This window comes from Zootoca vivipara, chromosome 10, assembly GCF_965207765.1.
Source record: "Zootoca vivipara chromosome 10, rZooViv2.hap1.1, whole genome shotgun sequence".
Taxonomy (NCBI): domain Eukaryota; kingdom Metazoa; phylum Chordata; class Lepidosauria; order Squamata; family Lacertidae; genus Zootoca; species Zootoca vivipara.
The window spans coordinates 6,346,796-6,374,029 of NC_142593.1; the positions used below are offsets into that span (position 1 = coordinate 6,346,796).

At 44.9% G+C, this 27,234-nt stretch overlaps 1 protein-coding gene across 2 annotated transcripts; it reads left to right on the forward strand.

The window, feature by feature from the left end:
- Positions 1 to 25,554, forward strand: IDNK (IDNK gluconokinase). 2 transcript variants are annotated; one of them, XM_035099689.3, is made up of 5 exons: positions 1 to 284; positions 19,316 to 19,346; positions 20,290 to 20,376; positions 24,190 to 24,233; positions 25,054 to 25,554. In XM_035099689.3, the coding sequence occupies exons 1-5, from the start codon at positions 169 to 171 to the stop codon at positions 25,403 to 25,405; spliced, it is 630 nt and encodes a 209-aa protein (XP_034955580.3). In that variant the 5' UTR covers positions 1 to 168; the 3' UTR covers positions 25,406 to 25,554. The 2 variants fall into 2 exon arrangements, with proteins under 2 accessions (XP_034955580.3, XP_034955581.2); XM_035099690.3 differs by lacking the exon at positions 1 to 284 and adding an exon at positions 306 to 409.
- The last annotated feature ends 1,680 nt before the right edge of the window (positions 25,555 to 27,234 follow it).

The following is a 27,234-nucleotide window of genomic DNA, read 5'->3' on the forward strand; positions in this document are numbered from 1 at the left end:
GGTTCCGGAAGTCCGTACTTAACCTGAAGCGTACTTAACCCGAGGTATGACTGTATTTGAATGGCAATGCCCATCCACTTCGAGGGGGCCTGGTCCCTCAAGTATGTTATCTGGGGCGGCCGAAGGGACCTCGCCCCCTAGGAGTTGGCTCCTGTGAGGAAGGGCAAGATGTACACCCCCCCCCCCGCCCCAGGAAAGCGGAGCCACGAACGCCCAGGCGCTGCTTGCGTAACCTTTCCGCCTCCCGAGGCAGCCAGCAAAGGCGAAGCGGACGCAATTCCCAGGTAGGTTCGCGGGGGGGCGGGGCGGGGCGGGGCCGCGCAGAGGGGAGCCGGAGCACAGGTAGAGCCGGGCGCTTCGGCATGATGGCGCTGCAGCTCGTGGTCATGGGAGTGAGCGGCTCCGGGAAGTAGGTAGAGGGCGAGGGGGAGAGGGAGAGGGCGGCTGGGGCTCCGGCGGGGGGGGGGGGGAGAGAGAGGCCGGCCGGTGGCGGCGCCGCCTCCCTCCTTCTCATCCGGGTCTCCTGAGAACTTCACTCTCGCAGCTTTGCTCTGAAAGCTCTCTTCAGGCGCGACGCCTTTTCTATGTTCACAGCGTGGTTCTCAACTCCCGGACCTTCGCCTTAAGGTCCCCAGGTGGTTTACAACAGTGTGAAAGCGCACGATTAAAAGCAGTTAAAAGAGGCGAGGCGCGGAGACAAATGAGCCACCAAGCTCTGGTGTTCGCCGTCCTCACGTTCCTTGTCTTGCTGGGTTCACGCTCGTGTAGGAGCTGACGCTGGAGGGGATGCCCAGCAACGCAGGACACGTGTGTGGGTTTCATGCCTGATGTTGGCCGGGGAGATTTGTGCGCTCTGGAATGAGCAGCTGAAGGAAATTGTCACTGGGGGATGAGCAATGAAAGAAAAAGGGGTCACATGCCTGCTTGCTAACTGAGCAAAGTCCTTTTCACTTTTTTTTTGCTCTGAAATAACAGGAATGGAGCCATTTAAAACATAAACAAAGGTATGTGAATAGAAGAGCCAGCTAATTATTGGTTTGTTTGTTTTTCCAGCTGGAGATTTAAAAAACCGGTTTGGAATATATTTTAATTACAGCTGTTGCCCTGAAAAAAGGATTTGAGTTCACAAACTGTGGGAAAGAACTCCCTGTGCATTCTCAGTTGGGGAAGTTGCCAGGTCACCAATTTGAAATCTTTAAAATCTTGTCTGGTTTTGTTTTTAAAAAACTATTGCTACACTGCTCTTCGTCAATCATTCTGGATGGGAGGAGAAAAACTCCGTTATTAGCCGTCTGCTGTACTTTGCCCTCCCACACATACCCCACCTCTCACAGCAGCTCCATAAGCACTTTACCTCAAGAACATTCAATGGATGAGCACAGCTTCCATTCTCCACAACAATTCTCTTGCTCAGGCAGTAGTGACCGCCAGCATATCTTTTATCTCACAATTAACCTAGTTTAAATGGGTGCAAGACTCTCCCTCTGCTCTTCTGCAAGAACATGTCAGCATTTCCACTCTGCTTTCCCAACAGTGCTGCCAGAGCAAAGCAGCCCACACATTACCCAGCCAAACTGAGAGGGACAAGAAGGCACACATCTTCTGCGGCTGTAGCTATGAATGCTGCTGTAGTTGGAGGGGGATGTAGATGGTAAACCAGCCCTGGCTAGGGCATTGGCTGCACGAGAATAGAGGATATATCCAGGCATCCAGTCATGTTTGCCAGGCTGTTCTACTGTATTGGTGCTACCGCAGAAAAGGCTCTGTCTCTTGGGTGCACTCGCCATACCTGTGGGGAAAGGGGAACATGAAGCAGGGGCTTTGCTTCAAGAAATAGTTGGGTTCATATACAGTAGTTGCAGATAACTCGATTTGTGAGCCATGCTAAAAACTGCTGCTGTTCTGCCCTTTCCCAAATAAATGGCACAGGGAGGAATTCCACATTGTGCTAGGCTGATGGTTCCATCGGGATGAGCGTTTGGGCTTGCTGGATGGCATGATCCGCCCACCTCTCCACATGTGGGCTGTTCTGAGGATTCTCCTGAAATCCCACAAAAAAAAGTGGGGAACACAGCAGGACGAGGGAGGAAAAAGCCTTATTGTGCAAGCAGAGGTCCTTGTGTGCAGGGCTTTTGTGGACAGGACTCATTAGTTGAATCCTGCCCATTAAAATTTGTGCACTGAATTCTCATATATTTACATAAAATGTCTTGCTGTTAAACAGAAGGCTCCTGGATTACGCACACTTAACTGCCACATTACATCATACCTCACTCTTTGCATATGTATTTAGCATAGACACCTCAATCCATCTCACAATTATTGTTGCATCATTGTGTGGGAAGGCTATATGAGCCTCTTCCCCAAATGCCCCTCCTTGTTTGTTCTTCCATAGACCACAATGTCCCCCCTTCTAAAACAGAGTAGCTACTAAAGTTGTTTTTGTTTAATCCAAACCCTATTCTAATCATTCTTACTCGTCTAGGGCAATCCTTTGCACAGTTTCCTATGAATTAAACCACAAGGAACACAATGATTTTTTTTTGTAGACATGTAAGATTCCACTGGAAATCATAAGGCCCTCACTCCTTATTTTCAGACTATTACCTACATTTCAATAATGCAATGCTTTAATCAGTAAATTAATGGATAGTGATAATCTGTGTGTGGAAACTGGGTGTTCCTCCAGCTTTGCTAGCACAAGATGGTAAAACACATTATGTAGTGCTGGCAACATCACAGGCTAAAACAACGGTGTTTAGAATGACAGTGAAAAATGTTTTGATTGCAGAGGTCTAGTCGTTGCTCCACAGCGAGCTCAGATACCAAATGAACTCACATATCTGCATGCTTTTGATATGTGCATTTAAAGCAGCTTTCTTTTCCCCCAGAGTATGTTGGGGACCTTGTGATGTGAAAACTTAATTCCATGCTGCATGAAGAAACCCTTGTGGGCGTGTTCAACACCCACACATGCATGTCAAAACTAATCTGATAACCTATTACCAAATATTACTTTGGAAGAGACAGTGTGTATTTTAATAGGCCTTCTTGCCATAATAGTACTGTTCAAATTGCACATTGAGAGAGTGTTGCTTCGCAGGAGCAACTCTTTGTACATCAGTTTTATATATAGGATTATTTACTAAATGTGAATAATTGCTGTTTGCTTTGGGATCTCTTCAAAGCAAGGCTGGCCAAATACTTCTAAAAGAATAAAAGAAAGAGCAAGGCTCAGTGGGAAGAGAATGTAAGCTTGCACGGAACTGAGACTTGCTTCGTTGACCTTTAGCACTGAAAGTTGATGCAAGCACTGTAGCAATCTTCCCTGTTGTACTGATTCTGCAGGGCAATGCTAGTCCTATTGAAGCACACACTAGAAGAGGGTAGAGGAAAAACACAGCTCCCCTCAGTCACGTTCATGTGTTGAAAACCATTGGCTATTGGCACAGCCATTCACAGATACACAACTATGGAACTATAGGATTTTACAGATCTAGTCAAATCTTGAAGCATATGTTTATAGATAGCGGTGGCTGGTAGGGCAGAAAACAGAGAGACCAACAGTAGGTTGAGTCTGGCCAATAACAGGCAGAGCCAACAAATCGTAATTTTTCACCCATCCACCTCCCAGCTGAGTTCTGCAAAGGCAGCGCTGAGACTAAGAATCTAGGAATCATAGAATTTAGAGTTGGAAGGGACCCCAAGGGTCATTTAGTCCAACCCCCTGCAATGCAGGAATGTCAACTAAAGCAAAATTCAGCTAAAGCAGATGTCAGGCTTTACCCTGGACTGGATGTAAGGAGGAAGTGGAGGCTGGCTGACATTGGTGGGGCTTTGCCCCATTCACTCTTAAGGACCAACCTATTCAACATATGGACAGAAAAAACCCTATTGTACGAATCATGCCATTGCCTATGTTAAGTATTCCACTTCGGAAGACACAGCAACCTCTTGAATAAAGTTTGGTATGCCTCAGTAGCAGAAGGAAGACGATAAATTATCGTAACCTGATAATAGCACTGACACTTTGCATTGTTCAAGTTCCCATTATGTATAATCGGGGACAGAGATCTAACCTTTGATTGGCTTATACAGGGCATATTAAAGGAGATCAGAGGCAATATCCTCTATCTGTGGCAATTTACACACACCAAGAGTGCTGGTCACTTAACAGCGCAGTCCTTCCTATGCATGTCTAATCAGGGAATTCTGTGGTCCTTTCCTTGTTCCCAGGTAAGCGTGTATAGAGTTGCAGCCTCAATGATGCAGATACAATCATCAGTTTTCACTAAAGAGTGCCCAAAAAAAGACAATATTGTTTGTTTGTTTGTTTGTTTGTTTAGCGTTTGTATCCCCACCAGAATACACAGTCTCCTTCCTGCTTTACCCTTACAACAGCCCTCTGAGTTTGGTTCGACAGAGACACAGACTTGCCCAAGGCCAAACAGCAATTTTCACAGGAATGTACTGTTGCAGAAAAAGTGCTACCGCACACTGGTTAGAACTAGGCAGGAAAGTGCTTACCCTTCCTTTTAATGTAAGGGTACCTCACCTTTCTGGGAAAGAGTGCCAGTTTTTAGCAATCTCTAGCGCAGATCCCATAGGCATGAATGCAAACACCAAGAATGACAATTCTTTAAGGTTATGGGGAGTGACTGTGGTGCAGCATAAACTTTTCATTCAGACGCTCCCAGGTTCAATTCCTGAAATCTCCAGGTACAGCTGGAAAAGACAGAAGTCTGGAGAGCCATTGCCACTCAGTGCAGACAGTACTAAACTACATGGACCAATGGCCTGACTCGGTATAAGACAGGCCTAGACTACCCAGTGAGCTTCACACCTACAACAGAATTTGAACCCAAGTTACCTCTGTCTTCAACACTCTAGCTCCTGCTCTGTTTTAGTTCAGGATTAAGCACCAACCTGAAAACTGGCTAGCTTGCACACAATTTTATGCATTCGTTCCCCCTTAGAAAGTTTCCTCCCTTAGTTACAGTGGAGTTTATTCCCAAGTGTGTTTATAGGACTTCAGCCTGAAGACTCTTCATATGTTCAGTCTCTCTGTGAAGCGTCTTGACTTGCCTATCTCAGCTTTTGGGTCTGTGTGTGACAATGTACATTATTCTTTCTGTGCTTCAGCAATAAGAAAATTGAAATCGGTTTGTTACGGTTGAAAACATTGCTGGGAGCCTCATGCAAAGTGATATAAACTAGAAAGACAGGCTGCTGCTTTTGGGTGGCAAGGAGAGGGAAACGGTGTGGAGACTTTGAAGTTTACCAGAGGTGCTACAATTTATAATATTTCCTCACAAAGTTGCAGTGGTGGGATGTATATCTATTCTAATAACATATCTGAAGAAGTGTGCATGCACACGAAAGCTCATACCAAAATAAAAACTTAGTTGGTCTTTAAGGTGCTACTGAAGGAATTTTTTTATTTTATTCTAATAACACTTCACAGCTTTTATTCAGTGTATTTGAGTGTCTGAAGAACATCACAGAAATTATGTCAGTGTGCCTTACAAGAACCTTGGGGGTATTTTCCCCATTACAGTGGAACCTCGGTTTATGAACACCTCGGTTTACAAATTTTCGGTTTATGAACACCGCGGATTAATCCTGGAACGGATTAATTCACTTTCTATTACTTTCAATGGGAAAGTTCGCTTCAGTTTATGAACAGACTTCCAGAACCAATTACACCCATGTTTCGGGTTAAGTACGCTTCAGGTTGAGTACTCCGCGGACCCGTCTGGAACGGATTAATCCACTTTCCGTTACTTTCAATGGGAAAGTTCGCTTCAGTTTATGAACGCTTCAGTTTATGAACAGACTTCCGGAACCAATTGTGTTCATAAACCGAGGTACCACTGTATATAGATAGGGGCTGAGGTTGGAAATATATGGCTTGTTTTAAGGCCACCTAGGGAGATTTTGAGAGAGTCAAAATTACAATTATATATATTTAGTGTCATGGCATCACAGCTGGTGACTGGCAAGAGTGATAAATAAATTTAATTTAAAATATGACTTTTGGGGGGAACCTAAAAAACCTTTTGGAGAGCCAATGTGGCTCATTGACCTTGGGTAGCAATCTCTGCCTTTGCATTTCAAACATTGCTACAGGGACAGAAAGCTTCCCAGGCCTGCAACTTCAACATAAGTTGCCTAGCTGCAGGGGTTTTTTTTCAGGGGAAACTCGCCAGCATTCAGTTCTGGCACCATTGCCATTATAAGAGAACGAAGGAGGCATTCATGGTGAGTTCCAGCACCTCTTTTTCTAGGAAAATAGCACTGCGGTAGATGCAAATATCTTGCTTAATAATTATTTCTGTTGTATTTTCTGAATTCTAGCATCCCACCCACTGCCATTTCTGTGTTTCTAGCTCTCTCAGTCCTCGCCAGTAGCACATCTCAGGACTAGTTCATTTTTCTCCTTCAGGAAGGGGGAGCAAGATGATTCGTGCCTTATGAGAAGACCTAGTCAGCTGCCTCCTATATTCTGCCAGCATCATGTGAACTGCCCTGAGATCTACAGTTATAGGACTGTATACATTTTTTTTTAAAAAAAAGATATATCTTTATTGTTTAAAATTATAAAACAAACACATTACATACAAAGCAAATAATATACATGAACACTTAAAGGTAAAGGGACCCCTGACCATTAGGTCCAGTCGTGACCGACTCTGGGGTTGCGGTGCTCATCTCGCTTTATTGGTCAAGGGAGCCGGCGCTCATCTCAAATTCAAAGTGTTAGTGCTGACCTTTAAAGCCCTAAATGGCCTCGGTCCAGTATACCTGAAGGAGCGTCTCCACCTCCATCATTCTGCCCGGACACTGAGGTCCAGCACCGAGGGCCTTCTGGCGGTTCCCTCATTGCGAGAAGCCAAGTTGCAGGGAACTAGGCAGAGGGCCTTCTCGGTGGTGGCGCCTACCCTGTGGAACGCCCTCCCAACAGATGTCAAAAAGGAAAACAACTACCAGACTTTTAGAAGACACCTGAAGGCAGCCCTGTTCAGGGAGGCTTTTAATGTTTAATAGATTATTGTGTTTCATTCTTCTGTTGGAAGCCACCCAGAGTGGCTGGGGAGACCCGGCCAGATGGGCGGGGTATAAATAATAAATTATTAATATTAACTCGCTTTATTGGTCAAGGGAGCCGGCATACAACTTCCAGATCATGTGGCCAGCATGACAAAGCCGCTTCTGGCGAACCAGAGCAGAGCACGGAAACGCCGTTTACCTTCCCGCTGTAGCGGTACCTATTTATCTACTTGCACTTTGACGTGCTTTCAAACTGCTAGGTTGGCAGGAGCTGGGACTGAGCAACGGGAGCTCACCCTGTTGTGGGGATTGGACCCGCCGACCTTCTGATCGGCAAGCCCTAGGCTCTGTGGTTTAACCCACAGTCAAATAACAAATAACATCGTTCTATAACTTTCGAAATTACATTCTGGTAACAAAATTTAAAAAAATGACTTCCCATTAATTGTAGGGATCTGTACAGTGATAAAAAGGATACATGGAAGACCCTGGGATAAAGACTGATTGAGCAGGATATTCCTGGATTAAAGAATTCAGTGAGTAGGGTGTTCTCAGTCCAAACCAGGTTTCTGACACGTATCTGATACACAGATCTACAGGCCTTGCTACATGTGGTAAACAAGCACATTGCAAGTTAGTGTAAATTGAGTTAGCCATTTGGCTGAAAACATTTGGCTCAAGCAGATCTGGGTGAAAGGGCATCTGTTAATCTTCTTCTTTCTGCTGGCCTTTGAAAAACTGGCAAACCTGTTTTCTGACAAGACACTGTTAATCTATGCAAGAATTCCTGGGCCCCTTTCCTGTCTTTAGTTGTACTCGCTTTGAAGTCCAGGAAGTCTTATTAGCATCTTGGTGTTAGCTCCAGATTCTCCCAACAGTATCAGATTCAAGGTGGGAGGAAACCTGGGAGGGGTTTTAGAACTTAGGATGAATTCTATTGGATGATTTGAATCTTTGTAACCTTTTGATATTGGAATAAAAAGATCTGGCGAGGGGAGAGCAGGATGCACTTTTCCTCCCAGAGATCTGCTGGTTGAATCTTTGGTCCTTTGTCTTTGTTTTCAATGTGGTATTCCCACATTTTGGTGCCCTCTCTGAGGCCATTGGAATGCCAATGCAGCTTCTCTGAGGCATCCATGAAAAGAGGATCAGGTAAATGATCGCTCTTCTGATTTTGGGCTTAACAAAGCTCCCTAGGTGCTGTTTGACTCTATCTGCAAATAGAGGGCTTCCAGACTGAAAGATTCTTATCGTCCGGAACCTTGGACAGAACCTGTGAGGGACAGGGGATATCGCGAAGTCCCTCCCCTCCTGAGTTCAAGCCCGTCCCCGAGCAAAGGGGAAAGCAGGGAGAGTTCCGATTCCAGTGGGGAAGCAGGAAGTCGTGTCCGAGGCTCAGGCAAGGTAGAGGAGCCAGGGTCCCAGGTGGGACAGGAAGGGGCAAGTAAGGGGGGAAGACCCATCCCCCCAACTCCAGAATTACGCAGGAAGAGGAGGGGCAAGAGGATGGGTCTGCCAAAGCTTTTGTGTTGGAGAAAGACGCGCCAAAAGCCATTAGGAGGTTCTGAAACCGACTGACAACATCGCTCCGTGTAAATAGCAATGACTTGAGCACTGTAAATACGCAGCACCAATAAAAGAATAAAATGCAGAGCTGCGTAGCGTCGTTACTCTGAAGTAGTCCACTCCGGCCACTGTGACAGCAACCTCCTAATCATTTTTGGGCTACTTTGGAGTTGCCGGGATGAGCGTGTCAGAGGCGGAGAAGTGGCGGCAGATCGCTGAGCAAGCCCAGCTAGAACTGCAACAGCTGTCGCTGCAGGCGCAGGGAGAATTGAAGGCAGCTAAAGAGGAGACTAAGAAGGTCCAGGACGACCGGCTACAACTTGCGGAACAGGTGAGAGAGCTCCAGGAAAAAGAGCAGCATTTAAGGGCGGTGGCGGTAGACCTCCAAAACAAGCTGGATGCAGAGAAAAACAAGGCGGGAGGGGCACCCCAAGTCCAAGTGCTGCCAGGAAGGAGAGCCGGGACCCTAGTAAGCAAGTTCAATGGAGACCCGAAGGAGTTTCAGGGCTTTGAGACTGAGATTGTGTATGCTCTTGAGCTGCACCACGATGAGTTCCCTGATGATGAGCACAGAGTAGCGTTTATTGTGGAGCACCTTACAGGGGCGGCCAGGGAGTGGCTAAGACCGTTAATGGCAACAAGGAATCCTTGCATGAAGAATGTCAAACTATTTCTAGAAGGTTTGAAAACGATGTATTCGTCCGATAGTCATATGGACCAGACTAAGGAGGAACTTCATAATTTACGCCAAGGAAATATGACAGTTCGCGCGTATTGGGCGAAATTCACCATGCTGGTGCACAGATTGGGGTGGGATCTGGAGTCTGCCCCAATGCAAGCGGCGTTTTACTTGGGGTTGCATGAGGAGGTGAAGGATGAGCTCTCGAGAGGTCCAAAGCCCAGTAATATGGATCAACTGAGCAAAGCGGCTCTGGCGGTGGGGGTGAGGCAGGAATCCAGATGGAGCGACAAGCAAGCAACGCGCGCAAAGCGGGCTTGGTTCCCACGGTCGCAGGAGAAGCCACTCCCTCAACAACCCTTTCAAGCCACGCCTGGGGCCAGTCAGGACCAGGAACCCATGCAGATTGATAGCGCGCGCGCGCGGGCTTTTCAAACCCCAGCGGCGCCAAGACGCAAGGAGGGAAGGGGTGGGAATTGCTTTCTCTGCAACTCCCCCCAGCATCTCGTCAGAGACTGCCCACATCGCAGGGAGTGGCAAGGAAAGGCGGGAACGGTTGTGCCCTCCCCCACTGACGCAGCACCACAGCAGGGAAACGGGAAAGCCTGGCTGCAGGAGACAAGGGGCGGCAGCCAGGCACAGTCAGCAGACAACAGCCCCAGCCCACCCACCCGCACAGAGAGGAGCAGAGCCAGCCCACCCCTCCCAGAGCAGGAGTGGTTCTAGAAGTGACGCTCACGCTCCCAAATGGCTATCCATTGACGGTCCTCGCCCTAATTGACAGTGGTGCCTCAGCCAACTTCTTCTCGAGAAACTTTGCAGAAGAGCACCAGATCCAGCTTCTGCAGCTGGATTTTCCTCTGCACGTGGCAACCATTGACGGCAGAGAGCTGCTGGGAGGGGCCATCACTCATCAAACCCCCCCCCATGAGAATGACGGTGGGAAGGCACTCAGAGACACTGGCATTCAACGTCACCACCATCTCAGACCCCCCAATCGTTTTGGGCATGAGCTGGCTGGCGCGCCACGACCCCTCCATAAGTTGGCATCAGAGATGCATCACTTTTGGATCGGACTTTTGCCTGGAACATTGCATGCAGCACCAACCAGGGGAGGGGCCTCCGATAGCCACGGTGGCCACCATGCACGTCAAAGGGGGTGAGGCGATACCCAAACCATACTGGGACCTGCAGGAGGTCTTCAGTGAAGCGGAGTCCGACCACCTGCCCCCACACAGGCCTTTTGACTGCCAGATCAACCTGGTGCCTGGGGCAACTATACCCCCAGCCAAGCTGTACGCCATGTCAGACCAGGAACTGGAGGATCTGCGCGCTTTTATCGACAAGAACCTCAAGCGGGGGTTCATCAGAGAAAGCAAGGCAGCAGGGGGCAGCCCGGTCTTCTGGGTGGACAAGAAAGACACGCAACAGCGCCGTCTTGTGGTGGATTTTAGACGGCTGAATTCGGTGACAGAGCCAGTGGCTTTCCCCATGCCCAGAGTGGATGATCTCCTGACAGCGGCACGCAGAGGCAAGATTTTCACCAAGCTAGACCTGAGGGGGGCGTACAACTTGATCAGGATCCGGGAAGGCGATGAGTGGAAAACCACGATGTTCACGCCTCTGGGCTCTTTTGAATATCTGGTGATGCCCTTCGGGTTGCAAGGGGGCTCAGCATGCTTCCAGGCCTTCATGCACCACGTCCTGGGGTCCCTCCTCTTCAGGAAATGCTTGGTCTTTCTGGATGACATCCTTATTTACTCCAACGACCCAGTGCAGCACGTGAAGGACGTCAGGGAGGTGTTACAGCGCCTGAAGGAGAACCACCTGTATGTGAAGCTGGAGAAGTGCAAGTTTCACACCAAGGAGGTGGACTTCCTGGGCTACAAGCTGTCAGACAAGGGGCTGGCAATGGACAAGGACAAGGTGCAGACCATCCTGGACTGGCACAGCCCCAGGACGCGCAAAGATGCCCAACGCCTACTAGGCTTTGCCAACTTCTACAGGAAGTTCATCAAGAACTTCTCTCGAGTTACGGCTCCCATCACTGACTGCCTGAGAGGCAAGCAGAAGTTCAGGTGGACACCAGAGGCGCAAGCAGCGTTCGAAAGCCTCAAGAGGGTGTTCGCCTCAGACCAGAACCTGTTCCACGTGGTTCAGGACGCGCCCCTACGCATTGAAACAGATGCTTCTGATAAGGCTGTGGGCGCCATTTTGTTGCAACTGGACGCCAACAGAGAGTGGAGACCCTGTGCCTTCTTCTCCAGGAAGTTGACCCAGCCCGAGCGAAACTACACAGTTTTTGATCGGGAACTTCTTGCGATCCACGCGGCGTTCCAGCACTGGAGACACTTCCTGGTGGGCGCCAAGCACCCCATCCAGGTGTGCACAGACCACAAGAACCTGGAGTTCTGGAGAACTGCCAGGGTGCTCAACCAGCGGCAGATACGGTGGGCGGAGTTCTTCTCGAACTTCAACTTCTCCATACACTACATCCCAGGAGAGCAGAATGTCAGGGCGGATGCCCTCTCCCGCAAGCCAGAGTACATGGAGGAGGAGGCGCCACCAGCCCCAAGGCACATTTTCCCCCCGTCGGCATGGTCCTGCGGAGCAGCAGTGGTGAGCGAGGCAGAACTCACAGCACTGACGGCAGCGGATGAATTTGCCAACCGCATCTTCAGAGAACTGAGAGGGGGGAGGGAGCAGGCAAAAGACTTTGCAGAACGCAGAGGGCTGCTTTTCTACAAGGGTGCGCTGTACCTACCCACCACCCAGCTTCGACGTACGGTCCTCAAGCAGATGCACGACAACCCTACAGCGGGGCATTTTGGAAGGGACAAGACCACTCACCTAGTCATGAGACACTTCTGGTGGCCAGGGGTGAGGGAAGATGTTCGAGACTATGTAAGGGGCTGTACCACCTGCCAGCGGGCGAAGGTGGTCAGAGCAGCGCCACCAGGGTTGCTGGAGCCCTTAGCCACACCACACAGGCCGTGGGAAGTGGTGTCCATGGACTTCATCACAGATCTGCCTTCGTCCAGGGGTAAGACTGCAGTGTTGGTGGTGGTGGACCTCATGTCCAAAATGTGTCACTTTATACCGTGTGCCAGGGCAGTCTCGGCAGAAGAGACAGCCAAACTGTTTGTTGATCACATTTTCAGACTGCATGGATTACCTTTAAGGGTTATTTCGGATCGTGGCCGCCAATTTGTTTCCAGGTTCTGGCGGCGGCTCATGAACCTCCTGCAGGTGGAGGTCAGCTTGTCGACGGCTAGACACCCGCAGACCAACGGACAAGCGGAGAGGGTCAACGCCATTCTGCAGCAGTACCTGAGATGCTACGTCAGCCAGCGGCAAACGGACTGGGTGGATCGCTTGCCACTAGCAGAATTTGCCTACAACAATGCAGTGCACGTCTCCACAGGGGTGTCGCCCTTTAAGGCCAATTACGGGCGCGACCTCAGATCTTTCCCAGAGAGGGAGAGGGAGGAGGAGGAGGAGGGCCCACAGGCTGAGGATTGGGCAGAGGAACTGGAGACGGTGCACCAGCAGCTCAGAGAACACTTGGAGAGGGCCAAGGAAGCGTACAAAAAGGGGGCAGATCGCCACAGGCGACAAGGGGAGGTCATCAGGGTGGGGGACAAGGTGTGGTTGTCCTCGGAGGGCCTTCCCACCAGAGGGAGGTGCAAAAAGCTGGCACCCAAATGGCTGGGCCCCTTCACGGTCACGCAACAGGTCAACCCGGTGGCATACAGGCTGGCACTGCCAGAGGACATGAGGGTGCATCCAGTGTTTCATAGATCGCTGCTGTCGCCGTACAGGGAAAGCAGCAGGCTCAGAGACAGCGAACAAACCCCCGAGGGAGGGGGGGAGAGGGAAAGCAGGGAGCAACTCAATGAGGCCACGGCCATCCTGGATTCAAGGTGGGGGGTGGGGGGCCTGGAGTACCTCATGGCATGGGAGGATGCTCCACCGTCCCAGAATGAATGGGTTCCCGCCACTCAGATACAGGAGGAATTCTTGGTGGAAGAATTTCACGCCCTCTTTCCCCACAGACCCAAGCCCTGGCACATGGAAAGGGAGGGGGAGGAGGAGGAGGCACGGGAGAACAGCTCACCATGGCGCTGGGAAGCGGAGTTTGAGGAACCAGAGGATGAGGTATGGGTGTCGCCAAGATCCACCCAGTCAGAGGAAGGAGCAGATTGGCAAAACATTTTTACCCCCACCAGCTCTGACGCCACGGACTTTTTGGGATTCCCGTCCTCCCAGGCGGAAGGGGGGGGCTCGCAGGACTGGGGGGAGGTGTTCACACCAACGGGCTCGGAGAGCACCGAGTTTTTAGGCTTCCAGTCGTCACCGACACATGGGGGGGGCCTGGGGAGGGGTGAAGGAGAGCTTGGGAGGGGGGTGGATGTGAGGGACAGGGGATATCGCGAAGTCCCTCCCCTCCTGAGTTCAAGCCCGTCCCCGAGCAAAGGGGAAAGCAGGGAGAGTTCCGATTCCAGTGGGGAAGCAGGAAGTCGTGTCCGAGGCTCAGGCAAGGTAGAGGAGCCAGGGTCCCAGGTGGGACAGGAAGGGGCAAGTAAGGGGGGAAGACCCATCCCCCCAACTCCAGAATTACGCAGGAAGAGGAGGGGCAAGAGGATGGGTCTGCCAAAGCTTTTGTGTTGGAGAAAGACGCGCCAAAAGCCATTAGGAGGTTCTGAAACCGACTGACAACATCGCTCCGTGTAAATAGCAATGACTTGAGCACTGTAAATACGCAGCACCAATAAAAGAATAAAATGCAGAGCTGCGTAGCGTCGTTACTCTGAAGTAGTCCACTCCGGCCACTGTGACAGAACCTGTGCGCACAGAAAATAGGTAAGAATGGGGGGAGATCTAAGTATTTTGCAGAAAAAACATAAAAGAGATTTGCTCTTTTTGTTAAGTCCTCATGGTCACAATCAGGTGATGTCCCCACTGATTGACCAGTTATTGCATGAGATTTCTCATGTTGCGTCCTTCTTCCCTGAGGAAGGTACCCTAGATCTAGAAAAATGGGACAAAGTGGGTTTGGTTTTGAGTAAATCTGACCGACCTTCTGTTCAAATCTTACATACGTGGAAGCTTTGTCGATCAGCTATAGCAAGGGTGGCAAATCCATTGCTTCAGCTTCAAGATGCTTCTTCAGCATCCCCAAGCCCAAGGATTTTGCCCCCTTCACAGCCTCCAGGTTTGGGGGGAGATTTTGTTTCGAAGGCAGCTTCAGCTCCTCCAGCGCCTCTGCCTTCCGCCAGCTCCCTGTTGCCTGGGTCTGGTTTAGAAGTAATGCCACCTTCTTATTCTGTGGGTTCTCCTTCTGAGGTACCACAAATGGCAGTGCAACAGATGGTTAGTCAGGCTTTAAAGGAGGGTAATAGTGAGATAACTTTGGATGTTCTACCTTTAATGGCTAACCTTCCAAATGAGCAAACAGTCATGGTAAAATCTCAAGAGTTGCCTGTTATTCCATTGATTTTGACTGAAAGAGAGCAGCAAGTTGCTGATGATGATAGTTTTTTGAATGCAACTGAGAGCAGACTTCCACTGAGAAAGCTCTCTAGCCCTGATTTCACTGAGTTGCCAATCTCTGTTAATGTAAGCAAGGTCAATGATTTTTTTCCTGTATTGAATGAGCAAACATGCATTGTTGAAGATGGCTGGCAGGAATTGTTTGATACTCCACAACAGCACTTTTTGGTTGTTACAAAATATGCTAGAGACTCTTTTCCTGCTTCCAGTAAGCATCAAAACTTGTCATGCATGGTAAGAAAGTTTCTGCAGGAGGTTTTTGAGTTTAGTACTTTTCAAAGCAGTTTAGGAAAAATCAATTCTCTAGAGCAGCTCTGCCGTGTTTCAGTTAGTAGAAAATCTGATGAAATTGCTGCATATGAACCAGATTGAAGGAAAGATTTAAATTTGCATTTCTTTCCTTGAGGCAAATTTGTTTGTTTGGCTACCAGAAAAGTTTTGCTAGTAGATAGTTTTTGTTTCTCAGTTAACCAGAACTCTCTTTGTTAGAGAAGCTTGTTAAAGTTTTAATTCTTTAGTTTTCAGTTGGTTTTTAAAATATCTGCTTACCAGCAACCAGACTGGGAAAATTGAAATTTGATGTTTTTGCTGCATTGAAGTAAATTCTGCACAGCATTCATACAGTGAATTGGTTCTGAGTTTTAATACTTATCTCTTGATAGCAGTATTGTTTAGCTTCATGTATTTTTATGTTTAGATATGCAGACATGAGCATGAGAGTAAATTTATAGGCTCAATTCTGCTCTATGTATTTAGTTTAAATCTTTTTTCTATCTATATGTGGGTAAGAGATAAATTGAGGATTGATTTTACAGAATTTTCCTTTTCAGAATGCCTAAATGTTCTCTGACTTGAATTTAATTCCTGAAGGAATTTCAGCATCAAAAATTAATGGTTAATGTTTTTCCTCCAAGACTTAATTATTTTTTCTCCTAGCACTGAGTGAGATGTTATCAGACTGGAACATGCATTTAAGTTCCTCTTCTTTGTGTGTGAGATGTTGGTTCTTTGTTCTCATTTCATAGGTTTACACTCTGCACATGCTCAAGCACCCTCTGATTGTGATTTCTTCTTTAAAGGAATCTCCAGTGACAAAGTTATAGGTTAATGATGGACTTTTCTTTTACCCACAGTAACTATTTACTCTAGCGTTATCTTCAGAATTTTGGTTCTTAATCTTTTATTTGCTGATAAATGTTTGATAATTTCTTCTATTGATATGATGTACTATATTTTAGGATGCTGTAACTGGTGTTTAAAGAGCAGGTCCTGATTCCTCTAACTTCCAGGAAATTACATGAAGGAAATTTATTTGAATCCTAAATAACATGTTTTTCTTCTAGGTAATGTTTCAGAAGTGCTGAATATGTTTGTTGGCTGAAATTTTCCTATTTAGTCTTTGGTGGTATTAAATTTGGTTAACTATGTTTAAATTTTTTTATCTAGCTTTTTTCATGGTTTTTATTGCTGTAATTCTCTCCCATATTAGATTAGTCTGAAGATGGATACAGAGCAACTGCATGATTTCTTTGTTTCTTCTCTGTTGTTTTGTTCAAGTCAAGTTGCCAGTCCTCAATGAGGAGAGCTAACAAAAGTTTTATTTTTTTAGCTAGTGAACTTGTTTCAACATATATATTTTTCTCATTGTATGTTTTTGGGTAATAACATGTTTTCTTTTCCAGAAACTATTCTTTCTCTAGCTTTTGGGAATGGGTTACATAAATACTTTGTAAAGACTTCTTTCTTTGTAAGTTTTTCAATTTATCTACATGTGCTCTTCTACATTCCTAGGTCCTTTGTTCTCAATTCCTCATCCCTTTGGGGGGTGGGGGAAAGGGCTAATCAAGTTTTTTTTTAGGTTTGCTTTTACCTCTGGCTGGAGAAAACCTTACTCAAGAGTAAATTTACCCACCAAGTTTTTCTCACTTTTTCTGTTTTTCTGAACTGTTTCTACATACTACTGGAATTTTATTCTCAGTTCTTATAAGATACTATATTTTAACTTCCTAGGTTTTTTACTTTTATGCTTATTAGTTGCATTACTGTATTTTATATTTCTGCTTTTGTGAATTTCTTCTTTCTGCAGCTTCTACACAAAAAATAAAAATAAAAAAAGAAAGGTGAAATATGGGAATTTAGCTAGGAAGCTACAGAAATATGTTAGTACTATAATACTATTATTTAGTCTTTCACTTATCTCAGTTTAAACTTTTACTATTCAACTTTAATAAAAACAAAATAAAATAAAATAAAAATAAAATAAAATAAAATAACAATTAAAAATAAAAACTTTTTTGTATTTTAAGTTTTTATAATATGTGTTTTAATTGTCATAGTGTTCTTTTAACATACTTTTTAGGATTATTTTAGGTTAGAGGTCCTTTTCCAGTTGCTGGAAACATCTATTGATTCAAATATAGAAGAAAAGGATTTTTTACTAATATTGCTCAAGCTCATAATTTTGGGGCAAGGGCAACTCTGCTTACTTTAACAGGTTTCTGTGGAAAATCCAAGTTGATGTGGTGAGGAGAACCTAGCACCAGATTCCTTCTACAGAAGTTTCATCCTAGTCCTAACTGAACAACACAGGCATAACTGGACAAAGTACAAGGAAAGACAATTTGGAGAACCCTCAAGACTTGATGAGTTCCAGATATCAAATGTCAATTACAGAATGCAGAAGTTCCAGGAAGATTCAGAGACTTTCCAGAGACTTTTAGCTAAAGACTTTCCTGTAGTTATCAAGTTATCAGAACAGACCATCAATCAATTGATTGTTGTGATGTATATTAGCCTATTCATTTATTGCTTATGATCTTCTGTAATCATTGTGGTTGTATTTTATGATTTTGTTTTATATTGATATTGTTGTATGCTTATGTCTATTCAATATTTTCCTGATATAATGTAATCTAGTTCAATCTTGCTATTATGGGGTAATTGTTTATTTCAGGATTGCTAGGGTTTATAAGGTTGCTTAGTTAGAATTTATGAACACCTATGAGTTATTAATTTCAGTTAGTATTTGATGTTTTCATATTATATTCTTTCTTCATGCTCCCTTTGTCTTTCTCAATCTATCTCAGGAATCTCTCGGATCTCTATGTTATTCCGACGTCATCTGCAGGAATGTAATGAGGATGCAATGCCTTTGTTATCCTAATGGCGGAGAATTTTTGCAAATGCCCTTGTTGCCCTAATTGGCAGAGAATTATTCTTGGCTCACAAAATTAAAATAAAAGAAAAAAAGGTGACATGTAGGGATCTGTACAGTGATAAAAAGGATACATGGAAGACCCTGGGATAAAGACTGATTGAGCAGGATATTCCTGGATTAAAGAATTCAGTGAGTAGGGTGTTCTCAGTCCAAACCAGGTTTCTGACACGTATCTGATACACAGATCTACAGGCCTTGCTACATGTGGTAAACAAGCACATTGCAAGTTAGTGTAAATTGAGTTAGCCATTTGGCTGAAAACATTTGGCTCAAGCAGATCTGGGTGAAAGGGCATCTGTTAATCTTCTTCTTTCTGCTGGCCTTTGAAAAACTGGCAAACCTGTTTTCTGACAAGACACTGTTAATCTATGCAAGAATTCCTGGGCCCCTTTCCTGTCTTTAGTTGTACTCGCTTTGAAGTCCAGGAAGTCTTATTAGCATCTTGGTGTTAGCTCCAGATTCTCCCAACAGTATCAGATTCAAGGTGGGAGGAAACCTGGGAGGGGTTTTAGAACTTAGGATGAATTCTATTGGATGATTTGAATCTTTGTAACCTTTTGATATTGGAATAAAAAGATCTGGCTAGGGGAGAGCAGGATGCACTTTTCCTCCCAGAGATTTGCTGGTTGAATCTTTGGTCCTTTGTCTTTGTTTTCAATGTGGTATTCCCACAATTAATCTTGCTGTATTTTGTCTATTGTTTGGATTATTTCGCACAGTATATATATATATATATATATATATATATATAACGTATTTTCTTCACTTTTTATTGTAATTATATATTTATACTTTACCAGGTTCAGTCTAGCTCTGCCAAAGGGGTTTCTTTTATGTTATTATTTCTTAAATATTCTTTGAACACTCTCCATTCCTTGTTGACTACCGTACTTGTTTCATGTAGGGCTGTATACAACTTTAATAAATAAATAAATAATTTGCATTTTACACTCATTTCTGTTTCGGCTGGGGCATTTGCATTTGTTTAGAATAGTAACTTCAGTTAGGCTAATTGAAGTGAAGGTTCTGTGAGTCACCCACTTACATATATTACTCATTTGTAACTTATATCTGATATGTTTATCTCTGGTTAACCAGCATAATTCTCCCACTTGAGAGTTTCCCCTTCAGATTTAGAATAGTCCTCTGCCATTTATAAACAGGATAACAGAAAGAATTGACTGTTGATTTCATCTAGTGAATTTATTCTCCAGATATAGAACTTAAGACTTCCCTGTGTTGTTTTACAGATCAACAGTGGGCTCCCAGCTGGGAGACAAGGTACCGTTGATATATTACTTTTCATATACGGTTTCATTGTCTGTTGCTCTTTCCAAGTGTTTATGAAGGGGTGAAGAACCTCAGACCCAGGGGCAATGTACAGTCCCCCAGGCCTGACCTTTGGGACTCTCTGCAAGGCACACCCTTTCCCCAGCCACTCCACTCTCCTTGAATGTTTTGGCCTGGCTGGAATATGCCCTTTAACTCTGCCTAGATATGCAGAGGGCTGTGTGCATACAAACCAGCTGTCTGTGCTGCAAAGGCATAACTTACATAAACTGCTCCACCCTTTTCTGCCTCTAGCCCTGCCTACCCTGGGAGGTTGCCTAGAAGGGAATGTGGCCCTCAGGATGAAGAAGTTCCCCCACTCCTGGCATAACAGTGGCATGCCACAGGCCGGTGGAATCATGAGAGACAGATGCCCCACAGAGAGATCACTGGTGTGATGCCTCCGCCAGCACTCGTGTAGGGTCTGCTGGAGTGTCCCAGCTAGCCCATCCACAAGACCATTCTTGCTTTCAAAAGTGCATCAGCCCTTGCAACCATCCCTGTTACAGTGTAGCAGCAGCAAAATGAATTGCAGCCATAGACTTTTTTTTCCATTTTATGTGACCGTTCTATGTTACTAGGTCTTCATATGTAAAAGCACAGGATTCAAAGAGGGTGCACTTTCTTTTTTCCCAGGACTGTAAATCAGCCTCTCTCAACCTGGGTCCCCCAGATGTTGTTGGAATACAGTTCCTGTCATCCCTCGCTAGCAGGACCAACGATCAAGGATGACAGTCCTACAACTTCCAGAGACCCAAAGTTGAGAAAGGCCAATATAATTGGTGACTCGTTTTGTGACATAAAGATTGTGTAATCCTTATTGTGTATTTGCTGAGATTTGTTGCTGCAAAACTACTCTGAGATGAAGTAATCCCTAATTATAATTCCTGTTTAGCTCGGATGGAAATTCTATGATGGCGACGACTTTCACCCAGAAGAGAACAGAAAGAAAATGGCAGAAGGAATACCTCTGAATGACCAGGTAACAGTAAACCCAGTTAAATGGATTGCAGAGTAGCTGCATGGACACCTGCACACACACCATTGTCCTTTTTCATGTAACTGTCACTCACTATGCCCCACGAATACAGCATCTCGTCTTCCCCCTCTCAGCTGCCTGTGAAAAAGCAGAGTGTTTACAATTAGGGGGAACAGGAAGTCTCTGTCTGCCTCCCACATCCCAGTCAACCATAATCTGCAGGTTACTTGGGCTCTGATGGGATTGCTGCTGTGCCAGTGGACCAAGAACTCTCTTTTTCTTTTGTCTGTTGAACTGAGTGAGGCTGCAATCCTGTGCACATTTACTTGGAAATGAGCTCTGCTGAACACAGGGAGACTTACTTCTGAGTAAACACCCTGGCTATATTTGAATAGGTGAGCCATGTTTTTCATCTTATATAACTCTGGGTTGCATCCAGCTAAATCGCTGTGCACGCGAAATGACATCCGTGAGCAACATTATCCTGCCCTTGCATGCCACCCACACCCCTCCCCAATCTGCTTTGGGGGGCTAGGGGAAACAGAGATTTGTGGGGGTGCACAGAGGAAGTAGAGGGAAGGCAAGTTTCACTGAAGGTGTGGAAATTGTTCTGCATGTGCAGTGATTTAGTTGGTTATAAACATTCTTAACTTCTAGCAGTGCAATAATTGCATATGTTTAACTCTGTCGTTGTAATCAGTAGGATTTTAAAATTTCTTGACAGCATAATCTTATGCACATTTAACTCAGAAATAAGTGGTGGTTACTTCCCCAGGTGTATATAGCAGGAGTAGCCAATGTGATGCCCTCCAGATGTTCAGGGTCAATGATCAGGGGTGGTGGAAGTTGGCTACCCCTGGTGAATAGGATTGCAGCTTCGCTTTGGTTGGATGAGCTGTGACAGCAGACAAAAACACCCACTTATTATACAAGTGCAAACCCAGTACAGTAAAGTAAAAATGTTCTCACTGAAGCTGTTTCCGAAGGCATGGTCTATAAATCTTACTTCTTTGGGTTTAATTCCTTTGAAGCCGTTTTGACTACACTGCTAGACACTGTCTGTGAATTGCCCTCTTTGCAGGATACTTTTACCAACTAGAAATAACTAGAAAGATCCATCACAGTGGATCTTCCTTCCTTCCACTTTATATCAGTTAGTGCCTGTGCATTTCAATCGACATACACAAGTTAACAGGAACTGCCAGTGAAAATAAACTAAAAATATAACATAACACACCAGCACAGGCAACTTTTTAAAGGAAACTGAACATATGAATATCAGCCACTGTTTTTGGATATGGCTGGCCAAAAGCAGACTCCACTTACACCTTTGCAATCATTAAAATGCAACCATTTTCTTAATACTGTATATGGAAATAGCTGCCTTGCGTAAGTGGATGAAATGATTATGCTACATCCTGCATATCTCAGGTGCACGTTACTATACAATATTCACATGGCTAAACTCAAGATTTACGAAGGATGTCACCGCAAAGAGCAGTATCACCCACAAAATAACAGTTCATAGGATACACCTAAGAATATCTTTTACAGTGAGGGGGGAAGTATTTGATCCCCTGCTAAATTTGCCCGTTTGTCCTCTGACGAAGAAATGACCAGTCCATAATTTTAATGGTAGGTTTATTGTAGCTGTGACAGACAGAATAACAACAGGAACCCCCCCCCAGAAACCCAGAAGACAAAAGTCTCAGATTGATGTGCATTATAATGAGTGAAATAAGTATTTGATCCCCTATCAACCAGCCAGATGTCAGGCTACCTGGTATCTTCACTGTATGTAACGAGCTGAGATTAGAAGCACCTGCTGTAAGGGAGAGGTCTTACCTGTAATCCCAGCTCATTACAGTATCTGTACAAAAGACACCTGTCGACAGAAGCAATCAATCCAGCAGATTCCAAAGTAGCCACCAGGACCAAAGAGCTGTCCAAGGATGTCAGGGACAAGATTGTAGACTGCACAAGGCTGGACTGGGCTACAAGACTATTGCCAAGCAGCTTGGTGAGAAGGTGACAACAGTTGGTGCAATAATTCGCAAATGGAAGAAACACAAAATAACTTGTCAACCTCCCTCGGTCTGGGGCTCCATGCAAGATCTCATCTCATGGAGTTGCAATGATCATGAAAACGGTGATGAAGTAGCCCAGAACTACACGGGGGGAACTTGTTGGTGATCTCAGGGCACCATAGGCACCATGAAAACAATTGGTAACACACTACGCCATGAAGGACTGAGATCTTGCAGAGCCCGCAAGGTCCCCCTGCTCAAGACAGGATATGTACAGGCCCGTCTGCAGTTTGCCGCCCAGAGTGGCTGGGGAAACCCAGCCAGATGGGCGGGGTATAAATAATAAATTATTATTATTATTATTATTATTATTATTATTATTATTATTATTATTGCCAATGCACATCTGAATGACCCAGAGGAGAACTGGGTGAAAGTGTTGTGGTCAGATGAGACCAAAACAGAGCTCTTTGGCATCAACTCAACTCGCCGTGTTTGGAGGAGGAGGAGGAATACTGCCTCCGACCCCAAGAACACCATCCCCACCGTCAAACATATTATGCTTTAGGGGTGTTTTTCTGCTAAGGGGATAGGACACCTTCACCGCATCGAAGGGACGATGGACAGGACCATGTATTGTTAAATCTTGGGTGAGCACCACCTTCCCTCAGCCAGGGCATTGAAAATGGGTCAAGGATGGGTATTCCAGCATGACAATGACCCAAAGCACACGGCCAAGACAACAAAGGAGTGCCTCAAGAAGAAGCACATTAAGGTCCTGGAGTGACCTAGCCAGTCTCCAGACCTTAATCCCATCGAAAATCTGTGAAGGGAGCTGAAGGTTCGAGTAGCTACACAGCCTCGAAATCTTACTGACTTGGAGAGGATCTGCAAAGAGGAGTGGGACAAAATACCTCCTGAGATGTGTGCAAACCTGTTGGCCACCTACAAGAAACGTCTGACCTCTATAATTGCCAGCAAGTGTTTTGCCACCAAGTACTAAGTCATCTTTTGCAAAGGGATCATTATAATTTTACTCATTATAATGCACATCAATCTGAGACTTTTGTCTCCTGGGTTTCTGGGGTTTTTCCTGTTATTATTCTGTCTCTCACAGCTACAATAAACCTACCATTAAAATTATGGACTGGTCATTTCTTCGTCAGAGGGCAAACGGGCAAATTTAGCAGGGGATCAAATACTTTCCCCCCTCACTGTGTGTGTGTCTCTTTTCTGGCCTTTGCCAACACTAGGAAGCTTATGCCGGTGAAGGGAGCAGGTGCTCTCTGATGAACTGGTGGCATGAAACTGTGAAAGCCGTCTGGAAGGCAGGAGTGTGCTTTATAGTGAATGAACAGTCTCCCACCTTCTTCCCAGCCCGGCAGACTTTTGAGCTGTCATTTATAAAACTTGTCTTAACACAAGCTAGACAGAAAGGTGAAGCTTTAATGTTGAGCAATTACAAAGAAATCTGCAGGCAATATAAAGCTTAAATTGGATTACGTTGAGAAGCTGATCAATCATTTTGATTGTTTTTGCCATACTTATTTGAGCCAAGTGAACTAGCAGGCAGAAGTTGATCCCTTACTAAAGATTCATATTGAAGTGGATGTGGCTATGATGATGATGGTGATTTGTGATTGCTGTCAATATGAAGAGGCTATGATGTACTTGTGGCAGAAAACTTAAAAGAGGTTTGAGACGCCTCTGCAAGTATTAGGGGTTATTATTTCAGGTAAAATGGCAGAATTTGCTTAAACCTGTCTGTTTTGTCTGTCTTGCTTCTTAGGACAGAATCCCATGGCTTTGCCACCTGCATGATATATTAATGAGGTATGAGTGTGACTGAATCTTAAGAAACCTGAAACCAGTGTTGTGCATTCTGCTGTAGAACCCACACCGTTGCCAAAAACTGCTGCTTGAGTATAGAGCTCATTAAGTTTTGCTGAAAGATTTCTAGCCTCTAAGACTATATAACTGAATAGCATTTCCAGTAGTCAAGAGCTCAGTCTTAAATGCCTTACTTAGCTCTGCTTCCATGACTAGCAAGACAGATTTATGTAACGCATTATAGTGAGAGCAAACTATTAGAAAGCCAGTAGGTAGGACTATAGACAAGGAACCTCTGGGCCTCCGAATGTTGTTGGCCTCCAATTCGCATCAGTCCCACCCAGCACAGCCATTGATGAGGGATGATGGATGTTCTGGTAACAACAGCTGGAGGGCCAAAGGTTCCCCAGCCCTGCCAGAGGTCTTGGAGAGCTGGAATCAAAGCTTAGTTCTGCCGTAACTTCTTGTGCAATCTAGCAAACTGACGGTAAATGGCTTAATTGCAGGAAGGATCACACAGCATAGCCCTAATGGGGACAATACCACTTTTTTATGTGAGGGGGAATACACAACTAAATGCTACCCCATGTCAATATTTATTTATTTTTTGCTTGTGGAAAAACTATACTCTACCCTAGCTTCCTTTCTACATGCAGGGGACTTTTTGCATGAGGGAGAATTTAGAAATATTATCTGTGTTTGAAGGTAGTACAAACTAGGTAGGCTGTTCCTTAAACTCGGTCCTAAGGAAGCTTAATCACTACGTGCATAATATTTTACTGAGGTGTGCAAGTAATAATATATATATATTTTCTTTTTGTAGGGAACATGCATCAGGACAGAATGCAATTTTAGCCTGCTCAGCTCTGAAAAAAATGTACAGATGCATTTTGGAGAACAGAGGGACTGGTGGTGACCGTGGTCACTTAGAGGAACATGATGTGCCTCCACCACTAAATATCCTTTTTGTTCACTTAGCTGGCCCTATGAGCCTAATTGCTAAACGACTGGAGAAAAGAAAGGGACATTTTATGCCACCTGCTCTACTCCAGTCTCAGTTTGATGCTCTCGAGCCTCCATCACCCCCAGAAAAGTCTATTACTGTCAGTTTAGAAAAGTCTGTTTCAGAAATTGTATCTGAAATCGAAGAATATATTAAAAACTTGAATTGTTAATTGTACCAGGTTGATTCCTGCACTACAATACCATCTCAAAACAAAGACATCTCTCCTACAATTTCTCTTTGATTAAGTAGTAGAATTTTATGCATTGGCTTCCCAAACCCCCTTGTGAAGAACACAAAATAAAAGACAATTTAGTCCTATGGTATTTAACTTTTGTACACAAGCTGGAGTTGTGAGGATTTTCGAAAGCACTTAAGACTGACCTGAAAAGTTCAACTGACTCCAGGAACTACAACAGAAGAGGGAAGCACAGTTCCACCTGTCGGATGAGGCAAGGCTTATTTCTGACTCTCTCTCTACACACACCCACACCCTTTGAGCTGGCAACAACTACTATTGTCATCCTTACAGTGGTAGGAAACAGATGGGAGAATAAGGTGGAATTGGGGAAGTGCTTGGTCTCTAGTTCTGCAACAACAGCAGAGTTATGTGCAAAATAAGTAGCACAAGTCAAAACACTTGCAGTTAAAGTGACAGCAGACTCATGTTTACCACCTCCACCAGTTAGCAGAGTTCCACAAAGACTGGAAATAGCAGCTGACAGATGTTTAAAAAGTCATTCTAGTAGGGAAGGCAAAGGATGTGGATGTAGTTTTAGTTTTCCGCGCGTGTGTGTGTGTCACAGTATTATCTTGACTGTACCAAGTCACACACGTCACAACAGAGATGTTCATAGTATACAGATATTAACTCTAGAATCATCCCATCATCAGTTGTACTGATAGTCAGCTATGAAGGGAACTTTGGCATTTTTTCTCTTTAATAAGTGTTTAAGTTTCTAAGCCGTAACTATCTTGCCTCCAACAATTCTAGAGTATTCCAAGGGCAAAGAGTGGAAAGTCTCTGATACTGCAACTCTGATAAGGTACACAATTTCCAACTTGTAAGGCACATTCTTTGACATGAAATTGTGCTCCATTACCAACTGAAATTAACCACTGTCTACAGCCTATGACTCACTAACTTCAATAGAACACTAAGAAATTTCTGGAGCACACACTTTAATTTGCTTTGGGGAAAATGGGGGTAGCCAAATAAGTCATACTCAAGCAGACCAAATACAATTGGTTTAGCTTACTTTATTCCAGTGGGTCTACTCTGAGTGACCAACAATGGATACCACCCAGTGTGAAAATCTGTAACCAGCAGATTTTTTTGTGCCAGCAATTTGGGTTAGGAATTTATATTCTGCGGAAAAAAATTCCACATGCATGAAGTTATGTAACAAACACACATAAAACAAGTTAATACAAATTGAAATATATGACCTCAATACTTCTAGCAATAGAGATTCTCACATTTGTAGAGCCATCATGTCACCAAAGTAAAATTGGGAAGGGATAAAAAAAAACCTAGAGGTGATATAACATTTGCTTCACTTGAGCCTCCCTCATGGAAGCAAAGGTAGGGTTTTTTATTATTGAGAAATTTGAACATTTAACCGCCCCCCTACTATTATAACAATTGCTTCATGTTTTGACTACTCAAGTCTCACTAAAATTCAAATAAAGAGTGCCCTCTTGTGGTATAATAACAGGCAAACCCTAAAATGCAACTCCACCTTTTTCTATTAAACGAACCTAGATACAGGGACGTAGGTTAAAATGAGTAATTTACATTTTTTTACATGATTTTTGACATCTTAAGTGAGCCACTTCATTATGTTTATCATTCTTACAAGAAGGGTCCCAGTAAACACCAGATTCCCTGTTTGTTTTAGGGGTCTCCAAAGAAAAGGATTCAGGAACACCTCTGCTGGTATAGAACATCGGATATGTCTACATGGAGCACTTAGTAACAGTTTTAAAAAATGTTTGACA